Source organism: Rhyacophila brunnea, unplaced genomic scaffold (genome assembly GCF_057557595.1).
Source record: "Rhyacophila brunnea isolate RB1 unplaced genomic scaffold, BYU_Rbru_1.0 scaffold_18, whole genome shotgun sequence".
NCBI classification, from domain to species: Eukaryota; Metazoa; Arthropoda; class Insecta; order Trichoptera; family Rhyacophilidae; genus Rhyacophila; species Rhyacophila brunnea.
Genome location: NW_028232837.1, coordinates 30,557,253 through 30,585,207, shown reverse-complemented (window position 1 = coordinate 30,585,207; position 27,955 = coordinate 30,557,253). Strand labels below are relative to the sequence as shown.

Genomic DNA, 27,955 nt, shown 5'->3' with positions numbered 1-27,955 from the left:
TTTTATGCGTTTTAAGCAATGCCTAAACCCTTGCGAATTTCATACCTTACCAGCCGTCGCCTATGGACTTTGTTAGTTAATTTATTTTTTGATACTAAAACAAAAAATTAACAGGATTTTTAAATAAATCAATTGAATTATTTACTTTAAAGTTCTATAATATTATTATTGATTTGTATATTATGCAATAATTGAAGAAATATGTACACATACCTTTTTATTTTCTGCTGATTGAGCCGCCTCGAAGCATGTGTGATAATTTTGAATGTGTATAAAATAGATACTTGTGTTTTTTTCTAATGAACAAATAATTGATGTATACAGCGGATATTTAATAGTATAAAATTCACACTAATCAACACTTCAACACTGTGCGGATGTGCCTTACTACAGTGCCTATTATCAGGTACAAGTGGACCAGCGAATACAAAGTGCATTTGTATGTATTTAAACAGTTTATTTCAATTAATGTAACATTACAGCAAACTGTCACATGTAGGTATATAGTAAATGCTACACCAGGGACAAGTATACTTAATTACATTTTTATAATAGATTTTCATCAGATGTTTATATTCACACAACTGAAAATACAATCGTTATAATGGATCGATCAGAAACTGAAGATTATAAAACATTATGGCGTTCAAAATGATTTATAACTTTTAGTATTTGTTCGATTCACCGTATCATGGTAACATTGAAGAGGTGAGTAACGTAACATCTATGACTTATTGAATATTTCTACTTAAAAATATGAATCTGGTCTTCGGTTAGATATTTTATAAGAACTCGTGTTTTTACTTCAATATTACCTTACAATATTATTTAAATGTATTTTAATAATGCATCGCTACAAGCTTGCAATTTTTTTTTTATTATTATTTTGCTGCCCTATTTTACAAATTAGCAAAAGTTACATTATAACTAATAGAATGAAATATAAAACTTTATATTTAATAGTCTATAATTTATTACTTATCACTTCATCTGTTCCTTGATGTTTTCAGTCCCTGTGTAAAAAAAATCCCACGAGTTGTTACTTATTTTAATATAATAATTATTCAACTCCTTCTCTTCAATAAAAATTGTGATTATTTTTAAATACATATTAAAAAGTATAATCGAAGCGAATGTAAACAATGTTTAAAACAATATTACTTTTTATCAAATAAACTTTTGTGTTATTTTACATAGTATAAATGCTTTTAAATCTATAATGAAATACATAATAATATATTAATAATTGAAAAAGCTCTGCAATTCAAATTTTACTAACTGTTACTATTAAATTGTGGTACAGGAAAATCGTAGTAAATAATCAATCGCTCTTATAATTATATTATTCTTACGCGGTATAAATCACAAATTAAAGTTGAAAAGTATTCTTTTAAATAATGGCTCATACATAAGGAATTATTATATCTTTACGAAACCTCTCTGATGTCAAAAAGAACACACTTCTTTATAATTATGTTTATAGTGCCAATGACTACTAATTTAATTAATAATCAATAGATACTATAACAAACAAATAATATAACATCACAGAGTTCAGTGAATTTGTATATGCAAAATAAGTAGGTACATCGTCACCTTACTATTAAGACCTCGTAAGTCCGATATTATTGAAAAATTAAGTTTGTTCGACAAAATTTAAGCAAAAAAATACATTTTAATTCAAATCATATCAAAACCTCGGTTCTCTAAACTAATATGCTGTCCATCTATTGACAAATTTTAAAAATTCGTAGTTCTCGTGGTTTCAAACATAAAACCTCGTATTTCACAACAAGTATTAGCAAGTTCATCGATTAGAGAGGTTTTTAAAATATTGTTTTTATTACATTTTTTCCTTGCCCTCAACATTCTTCTCAAACAGACTTACGAGGTTTTAATAGTAAGGTGACAACATAACACTTTCATTTCAAATATTTAATAATTAATGAAATGTTGAATATTACATTTCACTTTACTAAAGACATTATAGTATTATGTACTGTTTTTTTTTTATATGGTGATATGCTACAAAACCAATTATTAAAAGGTGATCTATATAATATATTAAAGGACGAGTGAACATGGCACACATATTATTATAATATTTTGTAAATGTTATTCAAAAACACTCATCGGTATAATAGTTATTATGAATATTTTCAAAAATATCTACCGCATACGTCCCAATTTCAAATCGTCACCGAACCTTATTATTGCATTCTTTAGATTTTACATGCATTGGGAAATCAATAGAAACTAATTTTTATTATTATTAATGGATGTTATCATAATAGTATTTATATTTCTAATAATAAAATCATGCTTAACATATCCAGCTGCAAAAACCCTTCATCCATTTGATAAAAATTCAATATTTATCACCTACGAGTACTGAATCTATTAAATTTGGTAATCCAATAATAACTCAATAAGATATTTTATTGAGTTATATAAGATTACTAAGTCCACAGTGTTATATGATTGTTTAAGATAGTTAGTTGTATTAGGTAATAAGAGTGTATACACTTCAATATTTTCATCCTCAACTATAATCAATTTTGTAGGTACATAATATGTCATATTCAGAAACAAAAGAGTGTAAGTTATTATTATGTACATAATAATTATAGACTTGAGGGTCTTTAGCATCTGAATATTACATAATAACAGTGTTCATAATTGAATTTTTATCAAAAGGTATAAATAAATAATTAATTACATATTGTTTTGTAAAATTCGGTTAGTAGAATCTCCGTGCTCATAAAAAACCAATATATTATAGAGGATGGCTGTTAGTGTGTGATGTTAGATAATGTTTCATTGCAGTGCCATTATTTGTAGTGTTTAACTCTCTCGATTGAGGTTCTCGTCGGAGATTGGCGGATGCTCTGACGATGGAACGGGGCTCTGGGGAAAGTTACAATACAAACAACATAATTAAGGCATGCTGACTCGGCTCCGCAGAGTGACCAGATGGGGAAAAGGTTATGACAATTTATACTGAGCCTTCAAAATCCGAATAGTGTAAGTCTAAGCATGTTTTTTAGACAACATGGATGTTGATTTAAGAAATAGAAATAACTTGTGATATTTTATATTTCTGTATGCAAAAGAAAACGTGAGATAAATCTTGAAAATTGATAAATGAGTTGAATATGCATACGTGAAAAAAAATATGAGAGGAATTAATGACAAAAAAATTAATGAATTCCACAAAGAAACAGGAGTTTTCATACAAAGTTGTCTAAAACTCAACCTTCTTCTGGCTCTCATGAGAAATTGTTATTTTAGAGTTATCTTCCTTTTACCATTCTTTCTAGATTATTAACAGTTTATAACATTATTGTTTTACTAAGTTGACTTACACAATTATTGCAGTTTTCATAGGCTCAATTTATAATATTAAATACGTAGATACATAAATTAATCAAAATAAAATGATATACAATAATAAATAACATAAATACATGCAGGAAAAATATTGGTATAAAAGGAATATAAGCAAATAAAATAAATAAAAATACAATATTGTAAAAATGAAAATGGCAAAATAATTTGCTCCTGATCACTAGTTCGCTGGTGAATGGACGTTCAATCAATCAAACCATCTCATTTATTTGGAAAAATAAGTAAGTACTATAAATTATTACTCTCATATTGACGTCTCCTTAAAATCTGTTTTACTTAATAATTATTATGGTTTTATTGGATTGGGAATAGTAAATTATCTAGCAATAAAAAAAAAATCGAAAGAAAATATTAATATGTATATAAACAAAAAGGAAAATAACAAATAGACAAAATTATAAAATACAAAAATAAATTAATAATCACTCGAGATGGGAAATCTGGTCACCGGAGGAAATCATTCTTAAAAATTAAACAAACAAAACCGCCAGAAACCTGATACAATACAAAAAAATGTGTTGACCCTATCGCCATTCTGTTAGAAAAATACTCGCATTCAAAAAAAATCTTAATATTTTGCATTTTGTACAGGAGTTACCTTAATTCGAGGATTTATTTTTGTTCCAGAGGAGACCCCTTATAAAATAGCTTTGTGCTAATAATAAGTGTAAAGATATTCTCTCTGTAAAAGGGGTAAATGAGTGTTATAATACCAAATTGAGATGAATATTGATATAGGATGTCTTTGCTATTCAAAAGATTACGCATTTGACTATTTTTGTGGTTATTCATTTATAGTTACTATTTATTGTGAATTTGGCAAAATTGGGATCAGTGCCTTATAGTTTCAAATATTTTTGCAACTTGTTCATTTTTATTTACCCACAGTTTCATAAATCGTGGGTTCGAACCCTCGGTTGGGTTAGGTTTTTTTGTTGTTTTAGATGCGTTTAAATCGAGAACTTAGACTCAATGGGTGGATAAAATGGCTAACAATCGATCATTATCATAAAACAGAATGTGTCTCAAAGTGAACAGGAATCTTTGAAGAGAAATATTCCAAAATGGCCTAAATCAAAATATGCCAACAATTCTTTTGGCAACTTAATTGTCAATTTTGAGGTGTAACTTGTATTAGAAACAACAAATAGGTAAATAACCAGTAATCTCCTCAGCGGAGCAAAATATGAGCCTCCATAGAATGAAAGTTAGGTAACTTAACACTATGGTTAGGTGAAACAAATTCAATAAAAATTTTATCTACATCAACAACTGATGAACTTGGCAACATTTCTTAGTATTTGAAATATTTAAAAGCCAAAAAGGCGTAATATATAATGATATGGATATATATCGAGGTTGCTGAGATAAAAGGGCGTAAAAGACATTTTTGAATTTCAAAAATTTTGATTTTCAAAAAAGTTATTTCATAACAGAGATAAAACTATTTTTTTGTATGATAATCAGTGAACAATATATGATACTTAATACCAATAAAACTCTTACTTCACTAATTACTTTTCTGTAAAAATGCAAATTGTTACTTACGCCCTTTTGACATAGCAGATTCGCTATATTGGTATAATGCATACCGTTTGGCAATAATACACCTTTGTATGTTAAAATATATTAATATTTCTTTTATCTGATGTAAACAATACTAAAATTATAGATCTAGTAAGCGGTGCATCAAAACATGTTTCTTACCTCGCTGGTGACCGATTGAGCAGTTTCCGTGGCGACTGCGGCGATCTGCTTGAGATAATCTTTATCGTCGAATATCTTGATGTCTCCGCCTCCTGGTTTATGCTTCATGTTGTCCAGTGATCCCACTTTGCTTTGCGCTTTTATTTCCAACTTCTGATTTTCAATCTGCCAAATTTTCATCAACAAAATATTGGGACATAAACATCACAGTCTAAGAAATATGAGCCAATCATATTTATTTGGCAGAAGGGATATATATAGCAAACAATTATAATAAATAAATAAATTATTCTTAATTGCATAGTGACTGTCAATACAATACCATTTCTGGAGATACATAGCTGATAACATTTAATAAATCATTTTTTGATTGCTTATGCGTATTATATTATTATCTATTTACTACTATAGATATTATATAAATAAGCTTTTTCGACTTAATTTTAAAATTATATAATAAAATAGTAGGTAATAAAAGCTATGCACACACATGATATTGTATTGAACACCTGTATGTAACATTTTAATTCATTGCAACGATTTCTAATCATAATACAAATTGAAATATGAAGTATGAAATATGAAGTATCCCTCATATTAACAATGCAAACATTCAATAATATCAAAAATACAATAAAATATTTGTCATAATAAAATTACAAAGTCCATTTTTTGTGACAAGTGATGACATTCAAAATCCAGTGTTTATAACTGAATTAATTTAGTGCGAAGGTTTTTCTTATAATAAACGTTCATATTGTGTTACATCGCAAAAGGATTAACCGTATATATATAAATAAATCCAATATAATTCATGGATATTTTGTTCCTCAAAAATGTTGCATGTGTCTAAATTTGAGAAAACATTCAATGATTTGAACAGTGTTGCTCGAATCTACGTTAAGTGATCTTTATGGTATCGTTGACATTGCCGATTGTTGTGTGGAGTTGGAACAATCTTATTAATCGACTATCCTAAATGATAGACGAACAATATCATTCGTTGTGGAGTGATAGTGCCGGGGCATGCTAGCGATGAAATATCTATAATGTTGTATATTTCAACCGATTCATATGATTTTAATATAAAACACACTATTAATTTGAGACAAAGGGGCGGGGCTTAAGTCAATATAATAATAAATAATGACTTACGTTTGTTTGTATTTGAAAATAATTTTCATCTGAAGCGGTACGATTATGATGACTTTTTGTTTTGGTAATACAATATTAGTGAAATGAATGAATGAACGGACACATTCAACTAATTGATTCAGCACTGATGCAACAATTTGAGTTATAGATGGCTGTGTTTATTGAGAATGAATTGTGGTAAAAAATGAAATCAGAATATTACTTTAGTGCCCAACACTCTTAGTTAAATGCCAGAATTCAATTGGTTGGTTTGCACTAGAATAATATAAAATAATAATAATGAATGATAAAGCTTGTCTGCATTCAGCCCCCACATAAAACTCTCAAATTATGAGTGCAATATAATGGGCCCTAAATGAGTGATTCTTTGCTGAATATCTTTGATATTGAATTGGTGGGTAACCAATAAAATTAATATATTGAAATTTCAGTCGTGTAAACACATAGCATTTCATTTTTTGAGACATGCCGGAATGGTTCACCGGCACTAACCTGCCACACAGAATGTAACGGAATTGGTTTCGATGACTTCCTCCATCTTGGAAGTGGCCAATGTACAAACTAGAAAAAAGCAGTAATGGAGTCTGACAACTGTACCTAAATAACGCTACGGTAGGTATTGAGTATTGACTTATTCAGTTACACCTCAAAGCATTTTTTTAACTACAGTCTACAAGCTTAGTTGCAGTTGTCAAACCTGAAACACACATTTTGACGACACTTTTCATAATGTTACCTATTGATTAAATTTTATTATTTAATATTGATTTCTAAGAAATGTGAAGTAAATTTTAGTGGTCTGGCTGTACATTAACTACCTACACATATACTAATTAATTAATATGACAGTAAATAAATCAATACACATGTATAAAAAAATAAGGGATTGGAATAAAAATCCGTTTTACAACAATGTTCAAAAGAGCGTAAGTCATTATGAGTTACATTTTGACTTACGACCTTTAGCATTTGACAATAATAATGTACTGTTGTTTACCTAATTGTAACTTGATAATAAGTTTCACTAATGAATATTATTAAAATAAAATAAAATTGATTTATTATTCCAACCCCTGCATTTGTAAGAAAGCGATAAACGCCACATTTTGTAACATCGATCGGTGCTGTTTCTAAATAATAATAAAACAAAAATACTTTTCAAAAATAAGGCACTCCTTGTATTCTCATTCAGAATGAGAATTATTAATCTACAACACGCTGTGAAACCTGACACTTTTTTGACATTTTACTCACATCCTTCTTCCCTTCCTTCGTATTCGCAGAACTCTAAATAGAAAATGTACAAAATAATAATAAACATAATATGTTTTAATCAATACAAAAAGACGTAACTCATAAATCGCGATAGATAAACAGTTTGTGATAATATTATATTTCAGTTTGTAAAGAAAAGATAAAAGGTATTAAAAGTATAAATAATTATCAAACACTTAATTACCATCAATCAAGCGCATGAAAATATTTTTTAGCACAAAACCTGTTATCTTCTATTTTACTAAACTAAATTTCAAAAATCTTATACCATTGTTTGTTCTCAATGCGTCCAATAACTTGTATTGTAACTACCAATAAACTATGTATAATTTATATACTAACTACAATATTCTAAAGTAAGTGTAATTATTTTTTAATATCGCCTTTAAATAAATTGTGAGCTGTTTCAAAATATGCCTACTATTTATTTGTTATATGGATGTATTGTGCTTTACTAAGTATTTTTACTGCTACACTTTGTCATTACATAATTCTTGTATCTTATTTTGATAATAAATGTATTTGATTATGTACACTAAGATTATCTAAGTTGATTGAAACTCTGTCCTAAAGTGACTTTTAAAATTAATCATTAATAGATTAATAATAATTATTATTATTGAATACATAATGCTATGAAATATCCTAAATAAGCTCCTCTTACTATCCATCCATCTACTCTGTAAAGTGTACCCAATACTTGTGTGCAAAAGGTTTTATCTTCATTCCTACCCTCACCTCGTACCCTGCCTATACACTTGATTCCGCTTAGGCAAACGTTACACTATGGTTATTGTATACCTTAACGTCTCCTCCGCCTGGTTTGTGCGTCATGTTTACTGTGGATGCAACTTTAGGTTTAGCTTTGTCTTTGAAGTCCAGCTTGATGCTCTCGATTTTCTTGTCTCCGCCGCCTGGTTTGTGAGTGGCATTTTCTAGAGAGCCAATTTTGGACTTAGCGTTCCATTGAAGCTTCTTCTGGGTGATCTGAAAAACACATGACAATATTTTTACATTGAGGTCACTAAGCCAAATACTACCTGTAGGGATTCTTGTGTTGATGGTAAAATTTGATATTTATGGAGTTAGATCGTCTTATTCATCATTTCAACTGTAATGAGCTGTAACGAAGTAACAATTTCTTTTTGGTAAGACAATTAGTAAAACATACATATATGGGGAAAAGAACTTAATCCATGTCAGCATATTGATCGGCGATATTAAATAACTGACTGCAATAAAATTATAAATTCCTAAATATCCATTTCCCGTAGTGTCCAATTATGGCAAACTCAGTAAATAGCTTACTGCAATTATAATTTCCACAATATCCATTTTTTCACATAGTCAGCCATATCCAATGACGTAAACTCCATATAGAGTAGCTGACTCAATAAAATTATAATAATTATTATTTCCTAAATATTATTTTCAAGATATTATTTTGATTGCGAGTACGTCAATAAATAGCGGATCATTGGACGTGTCACTCGAATATAAGCTCCCGGTCTGTTAGTATCTCTGTCTCATTCTACTGAGACTCGGACCTCGGAACAGTATCATAAGTATTGTAACATAACTACTGTAACATACTCTTGTACCGATTGTTTACGCTGCAAATGAAATTCGCTCCTCCATACATCGGAGCAACCACCAAAAAGCAACCTCTTCATCCACGACACCATGGAGCATACGACAAAGAAGGCTTTAGTTACTTATATGTATATACATTTTTTAAGTGTTGTATAATAAACATGAATGGGGTAACCAAGTATGGAGTCATGTCCAAGTTGTTAATATGGATATAATTAATAGTTAATCAGATTCCTATGATATACCAAACTATAATGTTATTATATAAGTATATTTATTTTAACGGATTTTTTGTCCACTATATAATTTGATTAGAGTAAATTGAATTCATCTAGTGACTAAGTAAAGAATTTGAAGTGAATACAAAGACAAATACTATCAAGGGTATGTGTGACTTTACATATTGTTAGAAAATATATGGCTCCCAGCGCATCAAGACTGCTTTCGGCCGCTATCTAGGGTAGGAAAGTATCCAAGTATTAGCACTTATTGTAACAATTACAATACGTGTTAATACTTCGGTACTTTCCTACCCTAGTTAGCTGGCATAAAGGCCGAAAGCAGTCTTGTGTACCTATAGAATAGATGCGCAGGAGGCATAAGTTACAACTGTAAAGAAGAAGAAAAACAATAGTTTACCTTCTTATCACCACCTCCTGGTACGTATGTATCATTCTTGGCTGCAATTCTTGGTGCAGCCTTGAAGTCAACCTTTCTGCTCTCGATGCGGATTTTTCCACCTCCAGGTTTGTGTGTTGCGTTGTCCAGTGAACCAATCTTCGATTTGACAGATTTGATGTTCGGTGAGGGAGCCGCACCCACTTGGACTTTGTTCATGGGGACTGGAAAGTTGAATTAGTAAATAATAAAACATAATAAATAATAATATATAATATTAAAGAGAATATGTAACTGAATAAGCAATATACGGGGCGGGGCCTTTGACTTTCGTACGTGCATTTCTTAAAATTTAGATTTCTGTTGATAATCTCTCCTCTGCTCCCCGTCACCTTATCAAATACGCAAGATTGAGGAATCAGGATGGTATTCAACTATCTCTTGACAAGATTATAAAGAAAATACCTGATTGCTAATACGCCTCGATAACTTTATTATACCCATTGATAAATAAATATTTTAAAGTACACTTTTCGATGTTTTTTCTTACATCCCTCTACTTACGTACATTCAACATTCGTACATATTTTCAAGAACCAATTATGTACGAAAGTCGAGAGCCGGCTGTATTTGGAAAACTGTAAGTAAGTCGCGTAATGCACATTGTCAATAAATATTTCTCTCAGTGACCTAAAGGCAATGACATTATTAATGGACAGCTAGCAAGTAAATTCGCGCATAGCGACATTCGCACATGTATTGGTAGACGTCACGTGACAAAATTTCGCAATTTCCATTATGCGATATCACGCATCGGGAATTTATAGCAATATCACCTTTATTGTAATGGCGTTAGAACAGTGTTTTTAGTGCCAATGTTCATTTGAGTGAACGATATTGATATTAAAATATGAATTATGCCATTCGGCAGACCCGACAAAAAGCATCGGGAATTTATAGCAATATCAACTTTATTGTAATGGCGTTAGAACAGATTATGCCACTCGGCAGACCCGACAAATAAGTGAGTGTCATTTTTTTCCAGATGCTTCGTCCACAGCCTTAAGGTTTTAGATGCGAGAGTTACCTCTTCGAACGTCACCTCACTCTTGTTCAAGACCAATGAAGGTATTTTGTAATATATTTTAAATAAGGTCCGGGTTATAGCCATTATTGAATTTCCTTTTTGCCCTTGATCAAAAAATGTGATATTATGTATGTGGAATTGAAAGAAATATTGAAAATTAAATGCGGCCCTGAATATTTCGATTTTAAGTCATATAATACCAAGCATTTATTTTTGGTATAAACAATTTATTACCTATATTAAAATAAAGCTTTTCAATAATAAAATTTTAACCAAGGTGAATCGGGGTAAGTGTGACTTTGGGGTAAGTGTAGTTACTAAGATATCTCAGTATCTACTACAAATTGGATGATGCCATCTATGGAAAGGTGATAGCAAAGTCACTGATTTATAAAAATAATCAGAAATGGTGTCGATACCATGTTTTTTTATGTGACTACATGAATTATTCTCCAGACGACATTTTGAAGTCGATGAGTGAGATGGTAGCTGATACTAAACTATTTTTTAAAACACGGAAATCTGCACATTATGGTTGTAAAATTTGGTGAGTATATGTGTTTTGATACCCTGCTTCACGTGTTGTTATCGTTTTACTTATTGATTTGCATGCATTTTAAAGCTTTAATCGAGTAGAAACACTTTCCCCACGAAAGTAAACGCGTGGGGTAAGTGTGTCTTTGTTTTGTGTCACACTTCCCCCATATATTTTCTATGAATTCGCATAGTCATTATTTTAACTAGTGATGGGACACGATGCATTATTTATTTTTATATCGATCGAAAAAATGTTCGTACTTAATTGAAATAAAATGTTTATAATTTTATTATTATTTTTTATTTTATAGAATTCCTTACCTCGCCTAAATTAAATCATACTAATAAAGAGGGACTATAAGTTTTCGCGTTTCTGATCATATCGATGATATTGAATAAGAATCTGTTACTTACGAGTATATTATATATATTTTTTAAGCATATAAATTATTGCAACCAGTGGCTGATTTTCTTTTAATCTGACTGTAAAAAAAATATAGTATTAAAAAATTAAAGAAACTTAACTATTGGTATATTTTTACACTCAATGATTGATTATCCCTTTGGCAACATTATTGCAAAGGGGCTATGAATTTGTCAGCGCCTCGGGCCTCCACGTACGTATACACCACCCACCACTGATTGTAAATAATTAATACTATCAATTAATTGGTGGAGATTTAATTTAAATTCTAATTGACGAGAGTGTTGTAGGTACTTATTCATATTTTCCTCACTTCCAGTAAATTTGACACGTAACTAAACATAATAATTAAATGTTTATTAGGTATATAAGGTATATTTACTCTTTTTGTCGAGTGCATCTGGTGTGTTTGGCGTGTGTGGAGTATTGGCTGCACTCTTGCTTGGACTTCTCGAAATGGTTGGTTTCCCAATCCCTGCGAGAGTCTTGTCCCCTGCCTTCAGCCCCGGGATCTTGCTCGGTGACTTCTTATTTGGTGACCCCGGCGATCCGTTGACGTGATCCTGATAATACAAATGACTTTTATTAAACAACATTTACATAGCCTCAGAAATGCACATAAGTATTAGAAAAAATCCACTTTACTGTTTAGTGATCTCAGCGGAAATAAGGTTGATCGAATCTCAATCGGTTAGAGATTTTTCCTAAGATTTTCTAATAGTTATTTGTACGCGTTAAGCGTTGGACTATATGGCCGTGGGTCTCAGGTTCGAATACTGGGTCTGGCAAGTATGCATATTGTTTTTCAATTTGTGTGTGAGTCAGGGTATGGACCTAATAGGTTGAGCAAGTGGCTGACATCTATTTCTCGTAAAAAACAAAATCTGTTAATACAATCCTCTACTCTGTGGAGGTCCATATGATCCTATGAGGATCGGACATGGTCGAAAAAAAAATGTGTATAAAGCTTTTTAAATTGATATATTCTCAATAAAAACAATACTGATAATATGTTTAGTGTTGAATAAAAATTATTTAATTATTATTGATTTTATTTTGTACGTGTAAAATTCTTAAGAAACTGAATACTGAGCTTTTATTGAAACTCTCATATAAAAGTTGAGGATGATAGTTTTTCTATAAAAATAATTTAATCTTACTTTTAATAAGAAGATAGTCGTGCTCAACAGTTTATTTTTTTATTTTTTAATGCGATTTGATCGTTTTTTGTTTGCTATCTTCGCGAAACCGTGTATATTCCCAGCATCAATAAAATTAACCTCTAACATTTAGATAATTTAAATGGATTTTAAGATATCTTATAAATTAATCGCCCTCGTATACCCTTATTTTCAACATTTATTAGTTCAAAACACGTGAAAAACATTGACAGCTGTTTTAGAATCTTCCTGAAATTCTCTTATATCTAAAATCTTTTAGAACCAAATATTAGTTACATGTATAAGGACGTTAACATTAAAATATGAAAAATAATAAGTATGTTTATTGTTTAAGTATTAACCGATTGGATTTTATTTGACGTAAGTGGCTAATTAATATTATGTATATTTTAAAATACACATTTTTGTCAAGACAGCGAAAAACCGAAAACAGTCCCCTTGATTCTCGTGTCCGGAAACTTGTACGTATGCAGTTCGCCGTATCACACTTCACCGTGAAATGCTGTATCGGAAATATATGGCCGTATAATAAAGACCGTCCAACCTCCTTGGGTCGTATAAATAGTCAAATGCATGTCTAAATAAAACTCAGTTCTTGTTGGTTTACACTTTATACTTTGCAGGAAGACAGCAGCAAACAAATTTTGAAAATAGTCGATATACCTACTGGATTATTTGTTAGGTTAGGTTAGGTTTTCTTTCTTCAATTCATGATTTTTGCCAAAATCAGCTATGAAAATTGAATTAATCTAATAAAATTGGAGACCGTATAGTATACGGCCATCTCTTTCCGATAAGAAAGCTCACGGCGAACTGTACCACGTTGAAATGTTTTACGTACAATTTACATGTAACCCTTAATTCTATGTATCATAATAATGATCAATATTTATTATGATGTACCTAACTCATTGCAATGCAACATATATGAGGTCAATAAATATATTATTACAATTATGTTATGTACTTACATTTCCTTGAGTTGATTCATCGACTCCACTATCATTGTCTCCTTCTGAAAATAGAATAAAAAAACAATTAATATTTTATAACTCACGTCATAATCTATAAGTTATCAAAATTGAATTTTAAGAAATTTATCAGTAATGCTGTTTCAAAGGACCAAATAAGTATTGCCCGAAATAGTTACCTAATATAGGTCCTAATTTCATTACTAATTAGTAATTATAAACATGACTTAAATCCATTGTGACTAAATGTAATTAATTTATGTCATATATTTATAATAAGTCATAATTTCGTATATGTACCAATAATTCATGTTTTCTCATATGAAAGATAATTAATTATTAAACTATACTTATATAGAATACATATTTGAGTTACGAATCAGACAATATTTATTAGTAATTGAATACCTCTCCTGGTACGCGGTGCTGACATGGCTTTCCTCGTGACTGCTTTCTTTTCTTCCGTCCCTGCCGACTTGATAGGAGTACCAAAATCAGTCGGCTTAACATTTGCCCTGGACGCTGGTCTTCCATTAACCGCATCCGGCTCGGGTGTTTCAACGCGAGGATCTGACTTGTTGGAGACCACAGAAGCTGGTCTGCTGTCTGCTTTGACGCTTTCTGCTGGTGTTTTGGCTCCAGTGGAAGAGACAGACTGTGGTCGGTTAGGAGAGTCAACTTTGGCTTGATTATTTGGCTTTTGATCTGGAGAAGAATCAGTCCTGCTAAGAGACGGAGAGCGGTCTGTTGGAGGAACGGGACTAGCTGAGACTTTGTGTCCATTCTCTTGCATTGAATAAGGTGACGGAGATTTGTTAGGAGTGCCATTCTGAACTGGACTTTTGAATTGTGAATTATTCTGTATTACGACATCATCGTCGTCATCCTGTTTCTTTCCGTACGGTGATCCATTCTTCCTTTCGTCCACATCCAAAGATCCCATTATAGATTCCGTCATTTTGGATCCAGAAAGTCTTGATTCAGGGCGGTCTGATGAATCAGATCTGACGCTCTCTTTTGAACCTCTGTTTATGTCTTCCTTTGACATTCGTGTTAATCCAACGTTTAGCGGTGACTCTTTTTTATCAAACGATGGCACTCCCTCTTTGATAAAAGCCAGACCTGGTCCACGTGATGCAGTCTCCTCAGGTCGACCCCCCAAAGCGCTTATTGATCGTCTGCGTTCTTCGTCGTGCAGTGGCATGCCTGGTGGCGCCATGCCAGGAGGTCCAGCGATGCTGAAGCTCCTGTTTTTGACGATGGCGGGCGGAGTGCCCTCGGACTCCATCCTTCTCGGTCCTCCTGGGGAGTCTGGAAGAGGTAACGACCCCAAAGAAGCGAGCGACCCTTGTCGAGAATTTTGTCCCAGCGGGGGAGCCGGGGACCTTTGACCTTGGAATGAGTTTTGCTTTTCCAGAGGATTCTGTTGTTGCTGAAGGGGAGGTGGAGGTCCAGGTCTGCGGATAGGAGCTCCTTGAGGTGGCTGACCTTGGAACTGCTGCTGCGGTTGACCTTGAAATTGCTGCTGCGGTTGACCTTGAAACTGCTGCGGCGGTTGACCTTGGTATTGCGGCCCGGGGATCGGTTGACCCTGAGAGTTCAGCCCTTGGAAGGATTGACCTTGTAGTAAGGGAGGACGTTGTTGAACTTGCGGCGCAAAGGAATTAGGCCCCGAAGGTCGAGGTGGTGGTCCTCTAGGTCCTGGGGCAACTGGTCCACCTGGTATGAAGGGTCTCGGTTGACCTTGAGGCACTCCCGGGGGCAGCTGAGGTCGCGGGGGCTGCTGAAGTGGAGCGCCAGGCGGCCGCACCAGAGGGGTAGCCTTTTTTAGGAAAATAAACCATCGAATCAAAATCGACAATGGTATTTTGTCGGTATGTACATACGTATATACTTAATACTTATAACTTATACGTAATGATATAAACCATTTAGAAAAGAACTTAATTACCTATTTAATTCAATATAATTTACATGTTTTCCCCTGATAATAATAGCTTTTGAAAAACATTCAGTTTCCTTTTAGTTTAATTTTTACCTTTTAATTAAAAAAAACTAAATAACATTCTCTTGTTTTCAAGTTTCAATTAGGGTTGTAGATAATAATTGCTGGTAATTGAGGCATTCACAAAACACATTGCTGAGTAATTAACAAATGAAATAATTAAACCTCGATTGAAAGCTAGTGATAAGCCTAATTAAAAATACGAGTACTTCAGTTTACACGGTTTTTAGGTTTACGACTAGAGTATTAAATAAATTACGAAATAAAGAACTTTAGGAACCTAGCTTAGGTAGTAAGAAGTTTTTTAGTAGTTTCCTTTAACCCTATTTCAGAATAAGCATATAGCCCCCACTTTGAGAAAGTATCTAAGTGGAACTGTCTATCACATTTTGGTGAGACATTATTCCAGCGTTAACTTGTTGTGAACACGACTTATTAGATTTGTCATACATAATTTTGAAAAACACTTTCTGAGAGAATATATTATAACCAATAGAAAAAATCTTTTTTTGAAAAAAGTAAGCCACCCCGGCGGGGAATTGAACCCCGCATCTCCCGGGTTTACGCCCCATCCGCGCATTACCACTATGCTACGCAGTGACATACTAATTGCGACAATTTTTAACTATTGGTCAATTTTAATACCTACTCATCAAGTTACTTTGGCAATCGATTTTTGTTTCTTAATACTTTGGACGCGGAAGACGCACACGGCGCGTAATGACCAGGCGGCCGATCGATGTGATTAACGTGCATTTTAAAGGGGGCAATTAAAATCTCATTATCTATTCAGCAGCGAATGCATTAAATCAAAGTAGATACCTATTACTTCGATTACTAATCGACGTCGTGGATTTCTCCAATATTTTTTATGATGTAACCTACTTGAACTTGCTTATAATTTATAATTAACTATTTCTTTTATTGAACGAATAATTCACAAGATTTGAGAATGTAACATTCCATATAACTGAACATAGATAACTTGAAAACACCTCAGATATACTACCCACTCGAAAAAAAAAACATTTAAAAAAAATACGGTGATCGACGGGTTTTAAGCCCGTATATTCACTGGAATCGCGCCAATGTGCTTTAACCAAATAAGCTACGAGCCTCCTACTTAATTGCGATAATTTAAACAAGTAGGTCATACATGAAATGCTTATCAAATTGCGTTATTATTGACTATCGGTTTTTGTATTTTAAATTAAGGAATATTAATTACGAGTACCTTAATTACTAACCGACGTTCGGCTCTCAACAAATATTTTAGTTATAACGTCTACTTGAACTTGCTAACAATTTTTAATAAACATTTTTTTTTTATTCAACGAATTATTCACAAGATTTGAGAATTTCGTAAACATTCCGTATATTGAACATACCTACATAACTTGAAAAATAATAACGCAATTTGATAAGCATTTAATGTAGGACCTACTAGTTTTAATTATCGCAATTAGGTGGGACGCTCGTAGCTTAATTGGTTAAAGCATATTGGCGCGATACCAGTGAATATAAGGGTTCAAATCCCGTCGAGGATCGTATTTTTTTTCAAAAGTGATGTTTTCGAGTGGATGTTTTCAAGTTATAGAAAAATACTAGGTATTTAAAGTAAATTTTCTTCGAAAGCGTAATATTATTTTACCTTCTAATGCTGATGACAAAATAATAATGCATTTTATTATGAACGTATTTCATTTTATACCAATACTTTTAGTGAAAATCGAACATTTAATGTTAAGTCATACCAAAATTATCGTTGACACAACTACATGCTCAAGTTAAATTTTGACCTAGTTTGATTGTGTGTAAAGTACTTATGTGCCGAAGAAAGGTAAATACGAATTTTCACTTTCAAAAGATAATTTCCCGGAATTTCAGCAGCCGCATGATGTCGTTTTTACACGAAACGTTAACTTCGCAAAGTCGTCATGCCGACACAGTGACGGACTTTAAAATAAATAACTGACAGAATTTACGCAATAAAGAATAATTAACATAATATTTTTGGATTATTAATTAACAGCGAAACTTTAAAAAGATTTATAATATAATATATTCAAAAGAATTTCGGATTACTTAGGCTGGGAAAAAACCACGGAAGAAGGCAAAGTTCGAGCACCGTCAGAAGAAGAAGAATCGTTGGCTTACATCTCAGAGTAATGATATTTAGAGAGGCCCTATTTTTCGGCAAAATGAAGCTGTGTTTCTAGCGTATAACGCACAGTACAACTACGATTTTATTATTATCAACTTAACTATGAAACGTTATACCATCGTGTTGCTTCTCAGTACGACTACCAAATTTGAACACGACATAGTTCAGGGTTTCCCAAACTTTTTCTGCAATGGAACACTTCGCAAACCCGGACATTTTAACGGAACACTTAGCTTTTTTTTAGGTTGGGTAATTCCTACTAGTAAAAAATTGTGATTAAAACACATTGTTTATTAGATAATTATTTTTAAATATAAAACTATAATATTATAATACAAACATAAAAATATGAATAAATAAAGCACGTAATGCCTTTGATGATTTTGAGTTCTTGAATTGGATATATTCTTGATATCAGGGACAATATTGGTAAGTTGCATTCTAATATCTGGTGTGGCGTCGAGCCTGTTCCTACACTTTGACTCCGTTGCGGCATAAAAAGAAAACCCCGCTTCGCATAAATAGGCTGTAGAAAACGGAAGTAAAACAATAATAGCTTGTTTTGTAAACTTTGGGGTACTCTTCTGACAAACTCGCCCAGAAATCATTTAAAGGCTGATCTGTGTATTTTTGTTTCAAATCAGTCACTAATTAAATCAATTAGATTTTCATGGTCACTTGCGCTTAAGCCTACTGGTTTAGCTGTCACGGAAAATGAATTCCGAAACCAGGAATCATCCTAACCAGTTTTTGGAAAATGTTGCAAAAGATTTATTTTCAAGATATGCATGTGTTCTAAAAATACTTTGGAAACTTCTTCATCTACTTTAAAAATTAATTTAATGAGAAAAGATGGTTTTCCGCCTGTACCTAGATACTTGATGACATAAACATCAGTGAAGATTGACCATCACTCGCCTTTCAATATGAAGTAGATTTTTTTACTTATTATATTTTCACTTATTTTACTTCTACTTTATTAAGACCTTTGATTGTGTTGCAGTGTATAAAACCTATCAAATTGTCGCGGAGCACCTATTCAGGTTCGGCGGAACACTGGTGTTCCGCGGAACATAGTTTGGGAAACCCTGAAATAACTAAAAATAATTACCACTAACTTTATATTTAACACAAAAACTATAAATTTCAGCAACACGTGCTCGCAGTTTTTAAATGCATGTAATCAGCCAAATCAATTTTTTCCGGCGACGTTTTCAATTTTTTTTAAATTCAGCCGTAGAAATTCTATCTTACTCTAACGCATAGAGCGGAGATATAAGCGTGCCGAATGCTTACTCACTTGCACTTATGGTTCGTTTTTGTTCAGGCCTGGCTTACATTATTAAAATGTAGATATTTTAATTTTTGTACCCACGGTGACCTTGGTAGATCGGTTATATCTGAAGGGTCGCTGATCTTACATATCGGTTCAATAAACAATAATTGTTACTATTAATTTCAACACGTTTCTTTTTTCTTACGTTTGATGATATCGACATGAAACTTTCACTAATCGATTACTAAGAACATTTTAATAAAAAAAAAATTTAGAGCTATGATACGTACTTATTTACTGGTAAAATCGTAAGTTTGTACTAACAGGTGTTTATATTACTTATCACTTGTTATTAAACTTGGACGTATGCAGTTCACCGTATCACACTTCACCGTGAAATGCTGTATCAGGAATTTATGGCTGTATATTAAAGACCGTTCAACCTCTTTGGGTCGTATAGTATTGACATAAAATGCATGTCTAAATAAAACACGATTCTTGTCAGTTTACATTTTGCAGGAAGCCAGCAGCCAAAAAAAAATGAAAATTGCCGATATACTAGATTATTTTTTGATAGGTTAGGGTAGGTTGTTATTCTTGAATTCATGAATTTTGCCAAAATCAGCTATGAAAGTTGAATTATTAATGTTTATATTGAATCTAATGCAATTGGAGACCGTATACAATCATCTCTTTCCGATAAGAGAACTCACGGTGAACTGTGCCACGGTTAAATGTTTTTCGTACAATTTACATGTAACCGACATAGATACGTACATAATATACTTACGTCATTTTACATGTGTATTTTACAAATGTTTTTAATAATATACAGAATGTTGTAGGAGATGATATTGGATTATAGTGGTAAAGCAAAGGAAACAAAGAACATAATACTTAAGTAGATGACTTGCGAAAATTCTAAAGTACCTCACTGTGCGTCCGTGAGTAAAAACAATGGAATTTCACATAAACTTTGTTATAATAATAATATGATAAGAAGTAACAAGAATTTATCCTTGGGAATAACGTCTTTTAAGATGTTTCTACGTTTGGCATAAACTATATACATACACTTAGCTATGTATTTACTAAGATATTTTATTTGTACTTGAGTGATTCAACATTATGTTAAGCTATGTTATGTTACGTTGGAAAATTTTGAAGTCATATTTTATTCACACCGCTCGCCTTCCGATCTTTGATTTACAAAATCAAACTGTTACAGTCTTTGATCATACATAATATGTAATTAATTATTCATCTTATATATTCAATGGATTGATTTAGCATATGGTTCAGTACATCATAAATCATTTGTTACGTTTATAATACCTACATAACGGTCTATATAACGGTTACGAGTGTGTTTTTTGTTATAAAGAAAAGTTTTGAGCTCGCAAACGAGATAAAATTTTATTTGGAAGTTTTAAAATTTCTTATAAAAATACATTTAATGGTAAAATAGAATAGAATTTTTGTCGAGAATTGTTACAGTTGTGTAGTATTTTACCAAGTAGAATGATTCAAACCTAGTAACTGATTATGAAAAGAAAAGGGATTGAACCATTTGCTACACAGTAGGTACTGGTAATTTATTTGAGCTATAATGTACATATTTAGTCCACATAATTTAACGATTTGGATCAGTTTCTGATTCTGATCATTATTAAATTACGTTGACCATTTAATATGTATTTTATTTAAATTAGAATGAATACTCACCGAAAATTGTAAAACATATGGTTAATTAAGAAACTATTGATTAGTTATGAAAATTTATAAGTTGGACTCACTGAAACTTTTGACTTGTATAATCAAAAACATTGCCCTTTGTCAAAGTATCAAAATGTCATAATCCTAAGCTTGGTCAATAATTCCATACATAGATATATATATTATTTTTACTCACGTATATGAGTTTCAGTAATTTACAATAATTAATGGAAATTCACATAATTCGACTGTGAATTTTATTACGCAGAAAAGGATGTACATATTGAATTTAAGTCTAGTATTTTAGATTTAACATAATTCTGCGATTTTGACTGCTTATTTAATTTAGTCATAAAAATATCTTGTGCCCAGTTATTAAATATATAAGTATGTATATTTTTTTTAAATAATTTAATAGTAATAATTATGAAAAGTAAAAGTACTTAAATGTTTGTTAAATTATGTAGCTTATTATTAAGCGTAGGTTGTTCAACCAACGTGTGCTGCCCGTGCTCACGTATGGCTGCGAGACGTGGACCCTCAACACGAGAGATGTCCAAAGGCTAAGAGTCGCACAGCGAGGAATGGAGAGGTGTATATTGGGCATCACGCGAAAGGACCGTAAGAGAAACGAATAGGTTAGGAAGCAGACAAGAGTACGCGATGTAAGAGACGTTGCCAAACAGCTGAAATGGAGATGAGCGGGGCACATTGCTCGTCGAAAGGACGGCCGCTGGACAAATGCCGTCATCCAATCCTATCCTTGGTACCCAAGGAGCACGAAACGGCCAAACGGTCGCCCTAAAAGCCGTTGGATTGACGAACTGATAAAGTTCGGCGGAAATACGTGGCAGCAAACGACACAGGACCAAGAGAGTTGGAGGAAACTTGAGGAGGCCTTCATCCAGCAGCGGATTGACCCCGGCTGATGATGATTATATATGTGAAAAAGTTGGTACGAATAAAAATATTTAAGAAACATAATAATTATATTGTTATTTCTTATAACTATCTTATCATGTCGCTTCACCAAGAAATATCAGTAAAGAAAAATGATTGAAAATATAGCATGTATCTATATTATGAACACGGCGTCGTATTGAAATATCAATTAAATAATATGATTACGAAAAAAAAATTGTTTTGAAAAAACGCGCAGGAAAAATAATGACATCAAAAAGCCCGTGTATGGTTTTGAGTGACACGTGTTTCAGGGTTGCCACCCCGCGACTTGCTTCACGCTACGTACTTTATTATTGTTTACGGTTTATGGCATGTCTACGCCGCGTAGTGTCGCGACCAACACGCACCTCTGCATTCCAGGGGCGCACGAAAAATGTATAAAGTAATTACTTTTTTCATTTTTGTTTTTAATAAAATAAAACAATATCATATTATATTCTAGTCTTTTATACATATAATTTAATCACGATAATGACCAGTGGCGTTCACTTAACCAAATATTGTATTTTTTATAATACAATGGCTTTCCATTGCTTATGATTGATTTCTTCTCCATACCAATCCAAATATAATCCTTCCAAATCTATTCAATTCTTGGAGTCATATATTATACAAATTGCCGATAACAGATCTTACTATATGAATTTTAGTTGCTCATTCAAGTAGATTGCAATTTCGACCGTTACTTTCTTTTGTTGCAAGTTTTAAGTATATTTTTATCAGAAATGCTTCATACAATATAAACACATTTGTTGACTATGTATATGTTTTCTAGAAGTAGACTGGGTTGGTGTATCACATTATTCATAATATCTATGTAGAAAATACATAATTTTGCTAGACCTCAGAAACATACAGATTATAAAAAATCTATAAAAAATGTTGGACTGAGTGGGATTCGATATTACATATTTCACTTTTCAGGTGAGTGCTCTAGCCAAGTACTTCTCAAACTGGGGGGCGCGGCCCCCTAGGGGGCCCTTGAGCTCCTGTCAGGGAGCCACGAAATATTTCAGTATATAAACAAATATCTCCCAAACTTAAATAAAGACCGAAAGTACTTGTATTGGATAAAAACACCATTTGCTAAATCCTTAAAATATTATCGTATTACCTGGACAGTTTAAGAAAAATTGATTGATATTATTAGATTGGATAATTCCCTTGAAGTCAAATTTAATGAAAGAAGTCTTGCAGAATTTAGGATAAGGCGACAGCAAGAATATCCATCAATCGCAAAAGCAGCATCGTTAATTTAGTAAATAAATATTTTAAATATAGGTACCTAGTTTCTTTTTTTGTAAATTATTTTTAATCCACCGGTATTAATGGTAATAAAGTAAATAAATGAATTATTAATAGCATGATTGTTTGCAGATTGTTTTAATTTTATTGTCCCTTCTTTAAAAAATATGTCAACGCCACTCCAATCAGCCCTCTCCCTTTTAACAATTTGATTCACCAGAATTATTGCGTTTCTGCCTCGCAAATCGACCGACGGCATGTTATATGAATTATGGTCCACCGTTTGATATTTTAATGTTATTATACTGACGCATTGCTATTGTGTCTGTGGAGCAATTTATGATTCTCTAAAATTATTAACTCACTAAAAAAATACTGATTTGAGTGTGTTCTCTAAATAAGTGGGTAAAACGAATTTTGATGTTTTTATTAAATAATTTTAATCAATCGGTGTTTATGTGGTAAAACTCCTTCCTATTTTTATTTAGATTTTGTAGCCGTTTACACGTGCATGGATTTACTGGTGACAGTACGTATTATCGTGCAAATTGCAAGATTACATGCATAAAAAAATTTCAGAAGCTTCTGAATTTTCAAGCGACAATTTGACCGTACAATATCTGCACCTGCACAGTAGAACGATGGTAAAAAACAACTACACCGCGCAGAGACTCATTTTGAGGTAAGTAAACCGATTTTCACGATTTGCCAAATAGTATCATAAAATGACAACATCGTGTCTCGCTTACTCTTGAAGAATGAGATTGGAGTGACAGTCAGCACTTTTACGTGTAAATAGTAATCGCGATAGAATACACAATATTGGTGCAAGTAAATCTATGCACGTGTTCAGGAGCTATTATGAAAATATGTTATCTTAACATCTAACACTTATATTATCATATTTAGTCAACACTGATAAAATGTGCAAAGGAAGATATTCATCTATCACGATGATGTACCTATTTACGAATATTTTTATTTATTTAGAAAACTTTACATTTTTATTTAGTGTTACAATTTGTCCTAACAGACTGGAGGTTTAATTTTGTACAATTATATTAACAATATTGAACATTTTTAAATTTCACGGAAAAAAATTAGAACATTTATTGAGTTAGCCATAATTGTATCCACAACATAACAGATAATACGTGTATAAAGAGATATGGTCATAAAATTATGTTTGACTTACAAATACATAGTTATTTTCGGCAAAGATATAGAATAAAGTAAGATAGTAAAAGTTTACTTATATTGTAAAATACTGTATATAATATACGGTGGTAATATACCTACACATATATGGATAATAAAGACGTGAGGTTTTGTGGGGGTAAGCGAACAAAATTCATTGAATAACGCTTGCGTAGAAAACTGAGAAATCATTAAGTAGGCTTTGCAGGGTATGTAAGAAATATAACATACAAAAATGTATTTATTGATTAGTTTACATCTGCATGGAGGCTTTGTCGAATTTAACAAAAATATTGTTCTCTAACACAACGAGAGACTTACACATAATAAATAATCCCATTATTCAAACTGTCTATAATATTCATCCTTATATACCTACACATTTATGGATAATAAAAGTGTGAGGTTTTGTGGGGAAAGCGAACAAAATTCATTGAATAACGCTGGCGTGAAAACTGGTGAATTATTAGGTAGGCTTTGCAGAGTTTGTAAGAAATATAATCTACCAAAATTGAATTATTGATTATTTTACATCTGCATGGAGGCTTTGCGTAATTTACCAAACATATAGGCATGTAAAGCCAGGTACTCATTAGCGAGCCGTAACTGTAACCGTTTCAGATACTGTAACCAACTCTAGTTGCAAAATAATTATTTATTAGGCTCGAGAACTAATTATTTGGCGTCCATCCTGGTTACTGTATCTGCAACGGTCACAGTTACGGCTTGCTAATGAGTACCTAACCGGCATAACAGAACGAGAGAGACCTAGACATAATTAATATTTTATTATTTATCCTACATATAATATTCATCCATATTTTTTTTTTTATTATTTTACTAACGGCTAAAGACGGCTATAGACGATGGATTCGATGTTCGTCTTTTGTAACCGTATTTTTTTTTTATAAAAAATACTTTTTTGAGTAAGATCAGAAAAATAAATTGTTTACCAAGAAAAAATAATATTACAATTTTTTTTTCAAAAGAAAGTGGTGTGGTCGCCGCTTTTCAGAATGAGTTATTTCACACAGAAACTTTTTTTTTATAACCTGCCTGATATAGTTTTTTTAAGCACGTATAAAGTCAAAAGTTTTGAGCAACACGCAAAACTAAGGGCATTAAATAGTTTCACAGACGTAACATTATAATACGTGACTGCCCAAAATGTGGGTTCAAATGAATCATGTTTTTGAATGTTTCTGTTTTTTGGCAGATAAGATATTTTAGATTGATTGGGGAGCCATAAATGTCTATTGTTATGAAGCATCTCTACGCATTTTCGCAACGATCAAAATTGTAATACTAAAATAAAAATCTATTTCAAAAAGTAAAATTAGCTTTTTTTGTGATTTTAACGAGGCTGCGTCTCGCTGTCATATCGCCTCTTCTCTTCTAGAACGGTATCCACCGATCAGATCATCGCTCCTATTCTGTTAAAGAACTTGACAATTTTGCGAAGCTCTTCCGTCTTACCCACCGCCAGGGCACCTTTCAATTCGTCGACATTCTCATAGATATCCGCAATTCGCAGCTGTACTCTGTCAAGTTCATATTTAGGGCATTGTAGTGCTATATTATGTATAATGTCCTCTAAAACATGACATTCATCGCAGAGCTGCGATTCGCTTCTTCCCATGAGGACATCAAATCTTTAGCCCATTGTGTGCCCTGTTCTTAGCCTCAGTATTAACTTAAGCTCGTTCCTTGTCAAAAAAGACTCTACAAACCAGGGCACCAACCGTGGTGATGGTAAAATAGACTTAATCTATTTCCCCTTTTCTAATGATGCTCTATGGTGAAAATCTATCCACATACTTTGGCACATTTTCTTTATAGCCTCATTCCAGTCCAGGTTTTCTGGTATCCATTGATATGGCACCCCTGAATGGCCAGCTTCCTTTGCCAGATCATCCGCCCTTTCATTGCCCTCAATACCCATGTGCGATGGGATCCATTGAAGGCATAGATCTCCTCCTCTATTTTTCTTGGCGTCGATCTGGTCAAGGATGTGATATGCTATGTTTTTACTGTTATGTGAGCGAGTAGCTGCGGCAAGATGTTGTAAAGCGCAAAATTAACTTATTATTACTTCTCTGCTTGGTTACCACAATTGATTTTAAAGAATATCTACCTACTTATTTAATAATATAATATTAAATACTTAGGTCGATAATAGTAAATTATCTCTTGCAAAATACAAAAATAATGTAGCATAATAATTAAAATAAGACACAAGAATGGAGCAAGTCCTTATCCTAATCATTATTAAATTGTGCGGAATAAGTACTAAATAACGTATTTTATTTTAATTGATACATTGTCTTTTCATAACGAATTGACAGTTCACACCATAGTGATTAATGTCATATATTTATGTTATAGGCAGTACCTATATCGAAAATTGTTAATTCTCCATAGTTTTTTTTAATACTAAATGTTTTAACACATACTTAATTATTTCAAAGACTACAAAATATTATATATGTATCTTGAATTTAAATAATGTTGTTAAAAGTTGCACGACTATTTTTTTTAACTCTAAATACATTTTGTGCACCAATTATCGTAAAATATTTTCTATGATGGTCGAAATTTCTGATTAATTATTACTAATAATAAAATTATCATATTGATTGAACAATATTATTTTTCAATCAAAAATTATGTATACTTTAGTATCAACAGTTAGACTAACTTGTGACCGGCGTGTGAACTAAAGAACGGTTATACATAGGACCAATGTGTATCCAAAACTTTTAACTAGAACTGATACATAAATAACAATAAAAGGACATAGGTAGCTTTGATGTACAAAGGTGCCCACATAATGTTTAATAGCAATTGAGATTATATTCCGAATTAATACGGATTTATTTTTAGTCAAATTATTTAAGTAGTGCTGATGACAAAAAGTCTTATGTGCATTGTCTTACTTTGAATGCCTCTGCATGGCAATTCTTACCACATATGTCTGATCTCGCGGTATTTCTCCGGGTGGTTGTGTCGACATCTTGACTGTTCTATGCCTGCTCGTATATTAGGAGTGTGTGAATTTCATGCAACTAAATTTTATATCAAGATTTAGTTCATGGACTCTTAAATTCCTGACAGCTTTCTTGGTTTCCTTTTCGATCGAAGAAGAAGAAGAAAAATATCTAGAAGGAAATCAAACTCGTTGAATATCTTATTTTTTAATCAATATATTGTGATATTTTTTGCTGAAATTCTAAGTGCTGTTTTTAATACGTGGTTGTAGTAATCTTTATTTTTAACTAGAAGCCCTAGGAATTAAATAATATAATAATGTGCAAGACATAAAAGTAGGTACATAATGTAACGCAGTGTAAAAAACGTGTCCAGTTTATATATTTAAAATGTATTTATATTGGATGAATGAAATATGATTGATTGAGTATGAGCATAGAATGAT

The 27,955-nt window shown here is 32.2% G+C and overlaps 1 protein-coding gene across 1 annotated transcript; it reads right to left on the bottom strand.

The window, feature by feature from the left end:
• Positions 1–436: 436 nt before the first annotated feature.
• tau (microtubule-associated protein tau) lies at positions 437–15,372 on the bottom strand. Its single transcript, XM_085945059.1, has 7 exons — positions 14,365–15,372; positions 13,957–14,000; positions 12,187–12,367; positions 9,778–9,980; positions 8,347–8,532; positions 5,116–5,280; positions 437–2,907 (listed from the first exon to the last, which is right to left on the bottom strand). The coding sequence occupies exons 1-7, from the start codon at positions 15,242–15,244 to the stop codon at positions 2,845–2,847; spliced, it is 1,722 nt and encodes a 573-aa protein (XP_085801185.1). The 5' UTR covers positions 15,245–15,372; the 3' UTR covers positions 437–2,844.
• Between the last annotated feature and the right edge of the window lie 12,583 nt (positions 15,373–27,955).

Bases quoted from the DNA above. Each gene is read 5' to 3' on its own strand.
- tau (XM_085945059.1), bottom strand. From the start codon at position 15,244: ATGGAGTCCGAGGGCACTCCGCCCGCCATCGTCAAAAACAGGAGCTTC. The intron at 8,533-9,777 runs GTAAACTATTGT...TGTGTTTTTCAG, and splicing joins CAGGAGGTGGTGATAAGAAG to ATCACCCAGAAGAAGCTTCA. The intron at 2,908-5,115 runs GTAAGAAACATG...AACTTTCCCCAG, and splicing joins CTCAATCGGTCACCAGCGAG to AGCCCCGTTCCATCGTCAGA.